The 15,488-nt window shown below is 39.3% G+C and overlaps 1 protein-coding gene across 5 annotated transcripts in view; it reads left to right on the forward strand.

Moving 5' to 3' along the window:
* The window catches only part of eml4 (EMAP like 4), a 367,604-nt gene that overhangs the window by 305,297 nt on the left and 46,819 nt on the right, over positions 1-15,488 (forward strand). For all 5 annotated transcript variants that reach the window (XR_013578703.1, XM_078557148.1, XM_078557147.1 and 2 more), the window contains 5 exons: positions 1,677-1,828; positions 4,250-4,375; positions 5,257-5,388; positions 8,016-8,083; positions 13,542-13,630. Coding sequence is in view for 4 of the 5 variants with exons in the window: in XM_078557148.1 (XP_078413274.1) it covers positions 1,677-1,828; positions 4,250-4,375; positions 5,257-5,388; positions 8,016-8,083; positions 13,542-13,630 (567 nt within the window). In the remaining variant the exon portion in view is untranslated. The remainder of the gene's footprint in view (positions 1-1,676; positions 1,829-4,249; positions 4,376-5,256; positions 5,389-8,015; positions 8,084-13,541; positions 13,631-15,488) is intronic.

Genomic DNA, 15,488 nt, shown 5'->3' on the forward strand with positions numbered 1-15,488 from the left:
TCTAAAGTGGATGCAGGAGCAGAGGGACCTGGGTGTATATGTGCCTAAGTCATTGAAGGTGGCAGGACAGGTTGAGAGAGGGGATCAATAAAGCATACAGCATCCTGGGTTTTATCAATAGGGGCCTAGAGTGCAAAATCAAGGAAAATATGTTAAACCTATATAAAGCACTGGTTCAGCCTCAACTGGAGTATTGCACCACACTCAAGGAAGAATGTCAAGGAATTAGAGAGGGTGCAGAAAAGATTTACGAGAATGGTTCTAGGGATGAGGAACTTCAGTTACATAGTTTGGAGAAATTGGGACTGCTCTCCTTGGAGAAGAGAAGGATGAGAGCAGATTTGATAGGGGTATTCAAAAACATGAGGGGTCTGATCAGAGTAGATAGGGAGAAATTATTCCCATTGGTGGAAAGATCAAGAACCAGAGAGCACAGATTTAAGATAACTGGCAAAATAAGCAATAGCGACATGAGGAAAACCTTTTTTATGCAGCAAGCATCTGGAATGAACTGCTTGAGAGTGTGGTGGAGACAGGTTCAATCAAAGCATCCAAGAGTGAATTGGATTTATAAGCTGAAAAGAAGAATGAGCAGGGATGCGGGGAGATGGCACTAGGTAACTAGCTCCTTCAGAGAGCCAGCGCAGACACGTTGGGCCAAATGGCTTCCTTCTGTGCTGTAATCATTCTATGATTCTATGACACAAAACTTTAAGGTGCAGTTAACAGTGGGAAGGATAATAATGGACTTAAAGAGGACACAGGCTGGTTGAATGGGTGAACACATGCAAATGCAATTCAGTGGAGAAGAGTGTGAAGTGATACATTTTGATAGAAAGAATGAAACAAGAATGCATACTAACTGGTACAATTTTAAAGTGGGGGGCAAGGACCCCAAGTTGGAGTATTTTTAATTCTGGGCAGCACACTTTAGGAAGGATGTGATGACTTTGAAGTGACAATAGAAGAGAGACACTAGAATGGTTCCAGGGACGAGGAAGTACAGTTGCATCAGAAAATTGGAGAAGCTGGGTTGTTGTCCTTAGAGAAGACTAATAGGAGATCTAATAGAGGAGTTTAAAACCATGAAGGATTTAGATGGATTAAATAAAAATAATTGTTTCCAGTGGCTGAAGGGTTGATAACCAGAGGGGACAGATTTAAAATGTTTGGCAAAAGAAAATAAGGAAAATCTTTTTTTTTACCCAGCACTTGGTTAGGATTTTGAACGCACTGGCCAATAGGCTAGTGACTGCAGATTCAATATAGTCATCAAAAGAGAATGGGAAATATACTTGAAGGAGAAAAAAATTGCAGAAATTAGGGAAAAGACAAATGAGTGGGATGAACTAGATTGCTCTTTGAAAGAGCTGGTGCAGACTCAATGGACTAAACAGCCTCCCCTGTGACTGCTAAAAGTATTCCTACTAAATTACTGCTAAATGTAAAGCAATCCAGTCCCCAGAACCTTATATCTGTTATCTTCATAGGCACAAATTTGATCCCTCTAGTACAGTCCAACCTTGCTTGTTTTTTTTTAATCTGTACAGTGAAGATTATTAGGAAATATACATATTAACTAAGCAATGTAAAATTTACCACCTTTACTATATTCTTACTGTTGCTTAAAAAGTGTTTTAACGTATCAGTTATATTTGGTTCTTTTCATTATTTAGGGGTATATCAGATCAGCAGGCAAATTAAAGCACATGATGGCAGTGTATTTACTCTCTGCCAAATGAGAAATGGAATGCTGCTTACAGGGGGCGGGAAGGATCGCAAAATCATCCTGTGGGATCATGACCTCGTTGCAGAAAGGGAAATTGAGGTAAACCTATGCCGCACCCTACTAAGATTGTGAAAGCATTCAGTCATCAATTATCAGGTTTTAAAAAAAAAAATAAGTACACTAAAATGGTTCCTGAAAAAAGTTCTCCATTAATTGGGTGAATTGTCAAGCAGCTTCACGTGCAAAGTTGAATTGCGGGCATTATGAACTGAAATATCTGAAAAGTAACCCATCAAATAAAGGAAAGATAGTCTGTCAGAAATACAATGGTTTGAAGGCTTCAAGGATTACTTAACAACCCTCTGCAGGAAGAAATTTCTCCTATACACTCTCCTCATTCCCTTAGAGATGTTACCAAACGTTCTTCGACAGTGTTTCCCAGCTCTGCAACCTCCACCACTGCAAACAACAAGAGTGTCAATGCCCTGGGAGCATCGCTGTGTCTAGGTATCAAGCCTTCCTAACGTAGATATATTATCACCATCTTCATCATCAATATCCTGACATTCTCTAGAAAACACCACCCTGAAAGCATCATCATTAGAACAATTGCAAGGGTTTATTGAGTAGGCCCAACTCCATCTTCTCAAAGCAACGAGGGATGATCAATAAATATACCATGCACACTCAGTGAAGAACAAATTTTGCATTTATTTCCTTCTGAGTCAGAAGTTATGGATCATATGCACATAATCTAGGTCAACATCCCCAATGCAGTATTGAGGAAGTATTACTGTCAGAGGCACCATCATTTGGGTGAAACATTGTACTGTCCTCCCTCATGTGGATGGTGAAGATCCCAGAGTACTAATTAAAGAGCAATACATCATTCCACACTCAACCAGCATTTGGGAAACAGATTATTTTGTTCTTTACCTCAATGATGTTTCTGTGACTTGCTGTTTGCAGCATGCCTGCTGTTTGTGCATCTTTAAGAATTATCACGGAATCACACAGTGCAAAAGAGGCCCTTCGGCCCATCGACCCTGCACCGACACGTGAGACACACCTGACCTACCTACCTAATCCCATTTACCAGCACTTGGCCCATAGCCTTGAATGTTATAACGTGCCAAGTGCTCATCCAGGTACTTTTTAAAGGATGTGAGGCAACCCCGCCTCCACCACCCTCCCAGTCAGTGCATTCCAGACCGTCACCAACCTCTGGGTAAAAAAGTTTTTCCTCACATCCCCCCTAAACCTCCTGCCTCTCATCTTGAACTTATGTCCCCTTGTGACTGACCCTTCAACTAAGGGGAACGGCTGCTCCCTATCCACCCTGTCCATGCTCCTCATAATCTTGTACACCTCGATCAAGTTGCCCCTCCGTCTTCTCTGCTCCAACGAAAACAACCCAAGTCTATCCAACCTCTCTTCATTACTTAAATGTTTCATCCCAGGAAACATCCTGGTGAATCTCCTCTGCACCCCCTCCAGTGCAATCACACCCTTCCTATAATGTGGCGACCAGAACTGCACACAGTACTCCAGCTGTGGCCTCCCCAAGGTTCTATACAACTCCAACATGACCTCCCTACTTTTATAATCTATGCCTCGATTGATAAAGGCAAGTTTCCCATATGCCTTTTTCACCACCCCACTAACATGCCCCTCAGCCTTCAGAGATCAATGGACACACATGCCAAGGTCCCTTTGTTCCTCAGAACTTCCTAGTGTCATGCCATTCATTGAATACTTCCTTGTCAAATTACTCCTTCCAAAGTGTATCACCTCACACTTTTCAGGGTTAAATTCCAGCTGCCGCTTATCTGCCCATTTGATCATCCCATCTATATCTCCCTGTAGCCCAAGACCACTCAACCTCACTGTTAACCACCCAGCCAATCTTTGTGTCATCTGCAAATTTATTAATCCTACCCCCCACATAGTCATCTATGCTGCCCGATCATCATCATTTCCTAGAGTGTGCACCGTTCCCAAGTGGTTGTGCAAATAACTTGTTTCACGAACACTCAATCCTATGCATGCTTGAGAAAGATTTGGGTAGATCATAATCTTTTGTCAGAAGGTGCCTTCTGAGATCTTACATCTGGCTGAGATGGGAAACTGCATCTACAGGAAATCTCGAAGGGAACCACCATCCTGCTGTCATAACATGACACTTTGGCAGATGATGTGCTGGAATTAAAATCATCTTTATAGAATTTGTTTTCAACTACAATAATCTGAATTTAGTCTTAGGGAATTCCTGGCCAAGGTGATTTGAAAGAATAGATATTTATACTGCAAGAAATGCTGTGTTCGAATATCACTACTGAATGAAATATTAGTATATGTGTTTTATTCACCTATTCAGCTGAAGTGGATAATGTATCAGTGTTCTTCAATAGTTTGATAATTTGCTTAATAAATATATGGTTCAAAATGTTACAGTAGTGGTGTCATATGGTGTGTGATACTGTACAGTGTCTGTATTTTTATATTTTTGTGTTGCATGAGGTTCCTGACCAGTTTGGAGCCATTCGAGCAGTAGCAGAGGGGAAGGGGGACCAATTTCTGATTGGTACATCACGCAACTTCATTTTAAGAGGAACATTCAATGATGGCTTCCAGATAGAAGTACAGGTAAGTGATATCTTTACTTTAAAGTGGAGTTTCATTTAAAGAACTAAGTGCTGTTTTGTTGCGAAGGAGGTGGTGATTTTTAACGACAAGCTTGAGTGCTAAGGAGAGATTTTTCACATTAATGGTCTTAATAAAAATACAGATTATTCAAATTTTTGAGCCTACAGCAGGGTTTATTTTATTCAGAATGTCATTTTGCATATTTTAATTGCTATTGCAAGAAAGTAATCTGACTAGGTTCAATTCCATTAAAGTATCCTTCACAATTTTATTTCAAAAGTTCTTTCTTTAAATTATCTATCTGTTATAAAATATCCTATGACAGACATTTGTATACATGGTACCCATGCTTACTCCATGTGTTTTAGTATAGAAAAATCACATGTCAACATGTTGCATTTGGTAAAACCTTAGCTAAATATTTCATTATTTCTTGATGAACTAATCAAATCATTCAAAATGCTTTTTGAAAAATAAATTCTACAATTTTTTTTCCTCAATATCATGAATTTCTCAAGTCCAAAATAAAGTTTTTTAACAATTGAAGCAATTCGAAAAAATAAATGTTTCACAATTAAATATAGCTATTTAATTTTTTGTCTTAATTTTTCATATTGCAAAATATCTTTTAGGGTACATTCATGCACACCATTATTCAAAATGCAAACAGGAAAACTCATCTGGTTCCCGAAAGTGGAAATAATTTGATGTAATGAATAAATCTACATTGTTCACTATGCAGACTTGAAGGGACCTCTTCTATATTGTGTCATGCATATAACTTTTAAAAGTTAATAGTTATAACAGGAAAACATTTGTATAGAATTCTAACTAGATCATATGTTGTATGATTTTAAAGCTTGCTGTTTTAATTGTGTCAGGGTCACACAGATGAACTCTGGGGTCTCGCTACACACCCTTTCAAGGACCTTTTCCTGACATGTGCTCAGGATCGACAAGTTTGCTTGTGGAACTCCGTGGACCACACGCTTGAGTGGAACAAAATCTTGGATGTAATTATTTTCTACATTTTAAAATTATTTTTGTAAAGATATGAGATTTTGCATATTGATTTTTTTAAGCTATTTATAGATCCAGTGTCACTGGTGAGGGGCGAATTTTCTTAAAAACCTAAACCTTTCAAAAGTCTCTTAATATTAATTCTCCAATGTGAATGGTCCTGACTAGCACTCTGTTCCAGATGATATGATGAAACAATATTGCACAAAAATGTCATACGTTGTCTTTTGACTTATTGCCATGGATTTATTTTAATTATGGTGTTGTAATCCTATTGGGAGTTCTGATATCTTTGTGTGATTCAGCTCTTTCTAGAAGAACATGTTTGTTATATTGAAACGCCAACAGTGGGAATTAAAATGAGAAATTATGAGTAGTTCTAAATCCAAACAGTGGGGACAGTTTTTAGTGGATGTCAGCCTACCAATTCCTGAAAGAGCAATACAAGTTCCTGACGTTACCAGCTATTATGGGCATTGGTTTCTGGTTTCAACTTAAGTTTACAGCAGTAATGATTTTCTGGTAGCGGCTCAAAAGCAGCAATGATTGGTTGTAACTGTATTGCATTTCAGAATAAATTTCTTGATGTACAAGTGGAAAATATAAGTTTAAGGTTAAGACAGTGTTACAAGTATGAGGTTTCTAAGATTGTTATGGTTTGAGAATGTGTCTTTAGCTTAACATAATAATGAAGTGGGTCATGTGACCTATTTTGAAGTCTGCCTGCAAGCAAGCCTGGGCGGTTTAATTGTTAGAGAATAAAGGGAGTCCAGGCTGTTTTATTGGAAAGTGGGCGCAAGGTGTTTACACTTGGAGAGCAGTCTGTGTGCTAACTGTGGATAGACTGAGTTTCCCAAGTCAGGTTGTTAACAGTTGTGCATTTCCACACCTGACAATTTACTTCCAAAATAAGAGAGTTGGGGTCTCAACAATAGCTAATCAGAATTTCTACCTGGATACCAGGCCCATGTGATATACTTTGCCGTGGTTTAGGCTTTGAGGGGGGAAGGGTTTCTAAGAAATCACTGAAAACTCTCAGACAAGGTTAGGTTTTAAGTTACCAAGGTCCAGGCGAGCGGGAGAATGACTAGATACTAAAGGTTACTGTGGTTCGGCGCTCAGTAAGGGTGGGTAGGAGATCACTTTGCCACCCCCCCACCATCCCTCCACCCGCAACCTCCTCCCTTCGTCCGCCCCACTGGTCCTTCCCCCGGTGCCCCCGTCTTTCTCTCAGCGCTCCCCTCCTTTCCTCAGCGCCCCATCGTCCCTCCCTCAACGCCCCATCGTCCCTCCCTAGGCGCCCCATTGTCCCTACCTTGGGCCCCCGGCCCTGCTCTTTCCTCTTTCCTCTCTGCCTCCCTCTTCCCTCACTTGAACGTAAGTATTACTGTATATCTTAACTGTAAAATTAAGGCAGCTCAGTGGTAGGATATAATGCACTGCAGTTCATGCTTGCTGTTCTCTTTAAACCAAAGCATTAAAAGAGCAGATTGTTTCCCTGGTGAATGTTCTCACCTAAACATTGCTCTAGGTTTCTTTTTCATGTTGACAAACATAATGATAGCTTTTTTTTTTGAAGAGCAATGCTGGAAAGGCAACATTTATTGCACTACTCTAGTTGGCTGGATGAAGGTGATGTTGGAGTTCTTGAACCATTCCAGTCCTTGTGCTGATGGTGTTCCTGCAACAGTGTTAGAGAGGAAGTAGAATCAGTATGGGCGGAGATTTGGAATAGCAAGCCTCAGAAGATGCTGGTGGGAGTAATTTATAGGCCCCCTAACTGTAGTTATACCATTGGACAGAGGATTAACAAGAAAAAATGATTGAAGTTTATATGAAGGCCAATACAAGAATTGTGGGTAGAGGCATGGATATTGAGTTCAGTGGAAGGGGTGCTTTCTCCTCAATGATATCCAGTATCATGCCTGAAGTTGTAGATCCACCCATCCTAGGAGTGGTAACTATTCCACCATACTCCTGACTTGATTTTTAAAAATGGTGGAAAACTTTGGTCAGGAAGTGAGCCACTTGCAACAACATATTGAAGAAAAAATTATGTATCAGTGGCCACTATTTTTTACACAGTTCATCAATTAACTCCTGAATTTTAATACTGGAGTGGGCGTTTGTGGGCAAGGGAGATGAGGGAAGTAAATGTAATGAGCTTTCTCCCAGCACAGCTTCTAGTTTCTTTTGATAGTCAGTGAGCGACAAACTAAAGCATAGGTTGTAGAATCAAGATGCACATTCAGTGGGTTGAAACATCTGGCTGGCACAACAACGAACTCCTGACCTCGGCTGGTTTGCTAGAACTGGGGTGATTCACATTGTGATGGTTGCTTACTTTTGACCAGGGCAAGTGTGAACATTGACTGTGGTAAATCTTGGAGACCTGCTGTAAGCAGCATTGCAAGTAAAAGTTAATTAAAATCTGTGTAAGCTTGGTATCATGTCCTGTGTGATTGACTGCATAAAATTTCTTAGTTTTGAAATTGGATTGCAGCTCTGGCGTATCCTGTACAGAATCCAGGTGCTATAGTTGGGAACTTTAACAAAAATGAGAGCATGCATTAAAATAATTTTAAAAGAAAATATAATATTTTCTTTGGTCTTTCTTTAGGAACCAGGCCATTGTGCTGAATTCCATCCCAGCGGTGTAGTGGTTGCTATAGGAACGCATTCGGGCAGGTAAATCTGATCATATCTGTGGAATACAATAGGTCTTTATCTGATTTTGCTCATGTGTTTGTGTTTTGGAATAGTATGTTATGGTGTTTTACAGTTCAACAGATAGTTGCCATACTCCCAAACCTCCATTCATACTGCAGTTGGGCTAGCAGATAGGAGGTGCACAGCATCAATCTAGTGCCCTAATTCAGCAATTCATATTTTTTGCCCTCCTAGAAACATAACTTAGATGGGGAATATTAAAAAGTGGGAGGATCAAGCTTGTGATGGCTTTTCAGAGTTAACTATGTAGTTAATGCTATGTAGCTTAAATTATTTGTTGGGCTTGTACTCATTTTGTTCCAAATTGCAGAATGGGAGTAAATAAACTCTACTGTTTACATTGAACTAGTAAATTTTGCAACTGAAAGCTGTAGAAACATGAATGCGTTACTGCTCTATGGTCAATATTTTTTTTAAAAACTATAAAAATGAATGAAAATGTTAACATAATAGTTCAGCTTGGTAGCAGTAGTTAATTAGCTAGAATATGAACTCCCTGTACGTAATGTTACTCATACAAATTGGTATAGACTGCGATCAGGACACTTTTGGCTCCTTGGGGCAAAACTGTTCTGTTTATGATCTGCAGCAATTTTACAAGCAGAAAGGTAAAGTTGCTGTACCCTTGCTACCCTCCCAGGGCAATTATTTTGTATACAAGTAGGTCAATCAGACTGGCAGCAATGCACAAAAACAATCTACATTCCAATCTACTCATGATACAGTGAGCAGTGGTAGGATCACTATTCCACCTCTTTCTTCTCTTGACCCATAGGCAGTAACAATAAAATACATAATTGATTGAATTTAGGATTAAAGTGTGAAAACCAGTACCCTTATAAAAAGTTGCAACCTAAAAAAAAAATAGAGGTTTTGAAAATTTTCATTAACTCATTATTAGGAAAGATATTATCCGTACTCAGGTTATTTACTTATTTTAAAGCCTTCAACAGGAATAGGAAAGTAATGTAAATCTTTTCACAGAAAAAATAGTTTTGGATCATTTTGCGTGTAATAAGTTTGACATATGGGAAATCATGACTTTTTTTAGTGTCTCAGTCATGAAGCCACAGCGAACTTCAAATGCAGTGTAATGCAACTCCATGGATTTTATGTGGTTTGGCATTTGTGATTCTGACAATACAGATTAAAGAATGTCTGTATAACAATGAATGATTCAGTTTGTGGGCTGGGTAGGGTACAGAAACACTGAAAAAGGCCGGCCATATCCTGAATTTCAGCAGTTATTTCAGTGCAAAGTAAAATAACTCCCTGGTTATTGTATTGGTGTTGAAAATTTAGAGATGGGTAAAATCTGTTGAAGTATTGAACCTTAGCTAAAAGCAAAGCATTAATGTTGATGTATCTTGATGTATCTCAATATAGCTAGCATTGAAAGAGTATATCATTCGAAACACATGCCTTGCTGTGATATGTTGAGGTCAACAAGTAAGACTTTATATAAATGCTTCATGTCTTCCCAGAGTGTGTCATATAGTATTCATTATGACTTACTGCTGCATTGTATTCTGGATACCATAGGGAGAATAATTCACGAATATTTAAACTTATTTGGGTCTGGAATGTATTTAAATAAAGATCTATTAGTCCAGACTGTCACATGTCTGGAAGGATCAGAAAAATTGGCAAAATATATGCTAAAGTGAGCCCGAAGAATGGCGTTTCTAATATAACTGATGTTTCACCAGACTTTGCTGGAGGTTTGTAATATTTGTGGCCTCATTCACTTTTAATGCCTCACTTTGGCTGCTGCTAACATTTTAAAAGATTTCCCAGAAGTGGCAGGTAAAGAGGACCGAGACAGAAAAATTGAAGGGTCATTGCATACTAAACCTTCTGAGCAACATAAAGCTTTGTTGTGGTTTTCATCATATACTTTTCCTTAAAAAAGCTCCAATGTTTGCTTAAAACTGGTATTCTCTGCCAACCTGTGCTTCCACATTGGAGGAAGTTGCAAGGAATGAGGAATAGGAAAATCAATGTCTGTTAAAGAAGTTACAGGTGGTATTAGATTAAAAGAGGAGGCTTATGATGCTGCAAAGAATAGTAGCAAACCTGGGAACTGGGAAAATTTTAAAACAGCAAAAGATGACCTGATAATTGATAATAAGGGGGAAAAATAGAAAATGAGAGTAAACCATCAAGAAACATAAATGTAAGAGCTTTTACAAATACGTAAAAAGAGAGTAGCAAAAATAAACATTGACCCCTTGGAGGCTAAGATCGGAGAAATTGTAATTGGTAATAAGGAAATCGCAGAGATGTTAAAAGAATTATTTTGTATCAGTCTTCACCATAGAAGACAAAAAGCATACCATAAATAGTGCAGAATCAAGGGGCAAGTGAGAGTAAGGAACCTAAAGTAATTAATATCAGTGGAGGAAAAGTAGTAGAAAAACTAAGTAACTAAAATCAACAAATGCCTAGGTCCTATTGCTCTAAAGAGGTAGCTGCAGAAATAATGGATGCACTGGTTGTGACCTTCCAAAATTCCCTGGGTTCTATAACAGTTGTAGTGGATTGGGAGGTAGAAAACACCACTATTCAAGAAAGAAGGGAGGAAGAAAAGAGGAAATTACAAGCCGGTTAGCCTGACATCAGTCGTGAAGAAAATACCAGAATCTATTATTGAAGAAAAGTTAGCAAGTTAACCTAGATAATATGATCAGGCAGAGTCAAAATGGTTTTATGAAAGGGAAATTGTGCCTGCAAAATTTATTAGAGTTATTTGAGAATATAACTAACAGTAAGTAAAAGAGAACCAGTGAATGTAGTATATTTGGATTTCCAAAAGGCATTCAACAAGATGCCACATAAAAAGTTATTGCACAAGATAAGGGCTCATTGGTTGCTGAGAACTGAACTATTTACAATCTATATTAATTACTTATTTGAAAGTACTGAAGAGTAATGTATCCAAGTTTGCTAAAGATACAAAGCTAGGTGGAGATAGTAAGTTGTAAGTACGGTACAAAGAGGCAACAAAGAGATATAGATAGATTAAGTAAGTAAACAATGTGCCAAATGGAGTATAATGTGGGGAAATGTGAGATAATTCATTTTGGTAGGAAGAATAGAAAAGCTGAAGTTTTTTAAATAGTGAGAAACTTTTAAATGTTGATGTTCGGAGATTTGGGTGTCCTCCTACAAGAAAACAAAGTTAAAATGTAAGTACAGCAAACAATGTGGAAGACAACTGGTATGTTGTCGTTTATTCCAAGGAGGTTGGAGTACAAGACTAAGGAAATCTTGCTACAATTGTACAGGCTTTGGTGAGACCACATTTAGAATACTGTGCATAATTTTGATCACCTTGCCAAAGGAAGGATATATTTTCACTAGAGGGTGATGCAATGAAGATTCACTAGATTAATCCTTGGGATGACAGGATTGTCCTATGATGAGAGATTGAGTAGAATTGGCCTATACAGTCTGGAGTTTCGAGGAATGTGAGGTGGTATCATTCTAACTTCTAAAATTCTGAGGGGACTTGACAGGGTAGATGCTGTGAGGTTGCTTTCCCCTGGTTGGAGAGTCCAAAACTAGGGACCATAGTCTCAGGTTAAGGGGCCAGTCTTTTAAGACTGAGATGAGGAAGAATTTCTTCATTCAGAGTGTTTTGAATCTTTGAAATTCCCCAATCCAAAGGGCTGTGGATACTCGAGTTGTGGCATATATTCAAAGCTGAGACAGCTAGATCTTTAGACTCTTGGAGAATCAAGGGAATATGGGGATTGGGTGGGAAAATGGAATCGAGATCAAACATCAGCAATTGCCTTCTTGAATGGTGGAACAGATTTGAGATGTCGTATGTCCTACCCCTGCTCCTATTTCTTATGTTAAAATTGGATTATGTCCAGTCCCATTTTACTGCTATCACCCTTTAGGGTGTATGAGTTAAGATAGCTACAGAACCACCTTTTTCCACCTCCGTAACATCGTTCAGCTTCGCCTTTGTCTCAACTCACCTGCTGCTGAAATCCTCATGAATACCTTCATAGCCTTTACACTCGACCATTCCAATGCAATTCTCTCAGATTGTACCCTCCATAAACTTGAGGTCACCCAAAACTCTGCTATCCATGTCTTAACTCGCAGCAAGTCCTGTTTCCCTATCATCCCTGTGCTTGCTTACCTACATCGGCTCGCAGTCAAGCAACACCTTGATTTTAAAATTCTAACCCTTGTTTTCAAATCCCTCCATGCCTTGTCCCATCTCTGTAATTGCCTCCAATTGAGATAATTGCACTCCTCTAATTCTGAACTCTGTGCATTCCCAATCATAATTGCTCCATCAAAAGTGGGAAAAGTTAGAAACATAATAGGTTTTAAGCAAGTGAAAGGGGGGTGGGGGGTGAAAAAGAACAGAAGGGAATGCCTGTGATAGGTGAAAGGCTCTCCTGCCATTAACCCTGTTTCTGGTTCCACAGACACTGCCAGGCCAGCTGAGTGTTTCCAGCATTTTCTGTTTTTCTTTTTAAACTTGGTTTGATGCTGCATTGGAGATGTGCTCTATGCAATACCAAACCCAAGCTGTGCAAGATTCCTCCACTAGAATCTTCAGCATGTTTTCTATCCAGGCTGAGGCATGCCTTTGATGATGTTCCTTCGGTTTTACATTGCTAAACTGAAACTACTTAAGGTGCAAAAGTATTCTTGTAACTGCACCTTTAGAGGTGGCTTAAATTTTTTTTTAAAATTAGTTTGGCTTTTTTAAAAGCTTGTTTTAACTTATGGCATTCTACATTTTATAGACTCCACCCATGACTTTAATTTGTACTATATTACTTCAATGATTGCACATGACAGTCAGGTGGGAATCAGAAATGAATATCTGATGAACTATTGGGAAATGTTTCCAGGCATCCAATTTTCAGACACTGTTTTTATTGTTTCCTCTGTAGCATTTAAATAAAAGTTGAGAGTTTCACAGTCAGCCAAAAAAAACATTGAAATCTGTCACACTGATGGAGAACTTTGGAATATAATCAATGGGAAAACAGTAATTGTCAAAAATATGCCTTCACGCAGCTGGCCCATTCTACTGAATCATTTAAAGCATACACCTCAATATTAGATTCTTTGGCTGACACTCAAGTAGTGGATTCTGTACTTATAAACTAAACTTTTTTTCACAATTAAAGACAAAAGGCAGGTATCTCTTCACTTTCAGACAAGCCCTATCTAATTCAAATAGAATGTTAACATACCACAGCTAAGTGTGCAAAAGTGTTAATCAGAATGAAATATCTAGTTAAAGGTAAAATTTAAAATGATTAATGGACTAAGGAAGATGTTTCCAAGTAAGTGTAATATTTATTAATGCATGCAACAGTACAGTAAGAATTGCTTAAGTAGCAATGAATTTGATTTATTAATATTTCTTGTATAACAGGTGGTTTGTTCTAGATGCTGAGACAAAAGATTTAGTTTCAATACACACTGATGGAAACGAACAGCTGTCAGTGATGCGGTATTCTCCAGGTAATTGAATTTGTTTTATCTTTGTTCCAATCGTTGTCATATAACAACATTTAAAACGCTAAGTTGCAATCATGAGCAGAAGTGATGAGTGCAGTTTGTTTGGTGATGAAAAGTTCCCAATTGTTTTCCAATCCTATCGAGTTCTTAGTGATGATCAGGGCTGATTTAGCTCTGTTGAACTTCTAACCAGAGGGAACATAAGGTGCAAATTCTAGCTTTGACTGATATTGGCACTTGTCTTTTCCAATTGAGCATTTAATCATGTTTTGGCAGGTATGATTATGTAACAAAGTTAAATTGGCAGGATCAGTCTCACCTCAACTTATCACAAAATGTCTGTAGTTGCAAAGGTGGCAGCATCACCACACCAAATTATCTTGCACTCCCAAATTAACTGTTAATATGGAAGAAAGCCAAGATGAGAGTAAAAATATAAACAAATGGAAAAAGTAACCTATGGGCTAATTTTCACTTAAAATGGAATGCTTGTTAACTGTTTAGTAAATATATCTTTTATATAATTGTGACCAATTTTCATAGTATATTTGCCTTTCTGGCTTACTTTCCTAATAGCATGTTATAAAGGTGCCCTCAGCAGGAACACAGAGTTGCTGAAAAAAGACATTTTGTCAAAGCTTTTTGTCTTGCACTCATTAGGACAATCGCAAGAATACTTTAAACTGTATGAGAAGAGAGTATTGATAGGTAGAAGTGTTGCCATGGAGAATGCACCAGTTAATGATGACTGACAGTTAACACGAAACCCAAACAAGCCCTGAGTAGCACAGTTTCTGAATCTCAACCACAGCACTCCTGAAACTCAGCACAAAATTTTGCCTGCTTTCCTTCCCCACTCTATCACTCTCTTCTCCGTCTTACCCTTCCCATTCTGTGTGTGTGTGTCTGTCTCGCTCTCTCCCCATCTCTCCTTTCCCACTCTGTCTCACTCTTTTGATGTCCTCTGGTTCTCTCTCTTTCCTTTCCCTCCCTCTCCCCCTCTCTCTCTAACTCAAACTGTCTAACTTCTCTCTTTCTCTAACTGTCTAACTCTCCATCTCTCCTTTCCCACTCTGTCTTTCCCCCCCACCCCTCTGTCTCTCTCACTCTGTCCTTCCCCACTCTATCTGTCACTGTCTCTCTTTCTCTCACCTTTCCCACTCTGTCTCTCTCACTCTCTCACTCCCCTTGCCCTCCACTCCCCCTTCTGACCCCACTCCCCCTCTTCTGTCCCGCTCCCTGCCCAACTCCCCCCTTCTGTCCCCCTCTTTCTCCTCCTCTCTTTTTCTCCCCCTCCTTTTTTCCTCTCCCTCTCTCCCCCCACCCTCTCTCTCTCCCCCCACCCTCTCTCTCTCCCCCCACCCTCTCTCTCTCCCCCCACCCTCTTTCTCTTCCCCCCCTCTCTATCTTCCCCCCTCTCTCTCTCCCCGTCACACACTATCTCTCTCGCCCCCATCTCTTTCTCTCTCTCTCGCCCCCTTCTCTTTCTCTCTCTCTCGCCCCTGTCTCTTTCTCTCTCTCTCGCCCCCGTCTCTTTCTCCCCCTCACTCCCCCCGTCTCTCTCTCTCTCTCTCTCTCTCTCTCTCCCCCCAACCCCCCGCCACCCCCGTCTCTCGCCACCTTATGGTTGGCAGGCAGGCGAAAGGGCCAAGCGGCCTTTGCACTTTTTAAACCTCATCCATGGGCAGGATGAAGTTTCCAACAGCAAATAAAATAAAAATTTTAATTTTATTTATAACATGTCTCTGTTCATGTGACAGAGTCACATGATGGGACATGTTTTATAACATTTTTAAATTCTTTATTTTTAATGTTTAGAACTCTTCATCTCCCTGAGGCAGCTCTGTGCCTCAGGAAGCTT

This window comes from Cetorhinus maximus, chromosome 14 (genome assembly GCF_964194155.1).
Source record: "Cetorhinus maximus chromosome 14, sCetMax3.hap1.1, whole genome shotgun sequence".
Classification (NCBI taxonomy): Eukaryota; Metazoa; Chordata; class Chondrichthyes; order Lamniformes; family Cetorhinidae; genus Cetorhinus; species Cetorhinus maximus.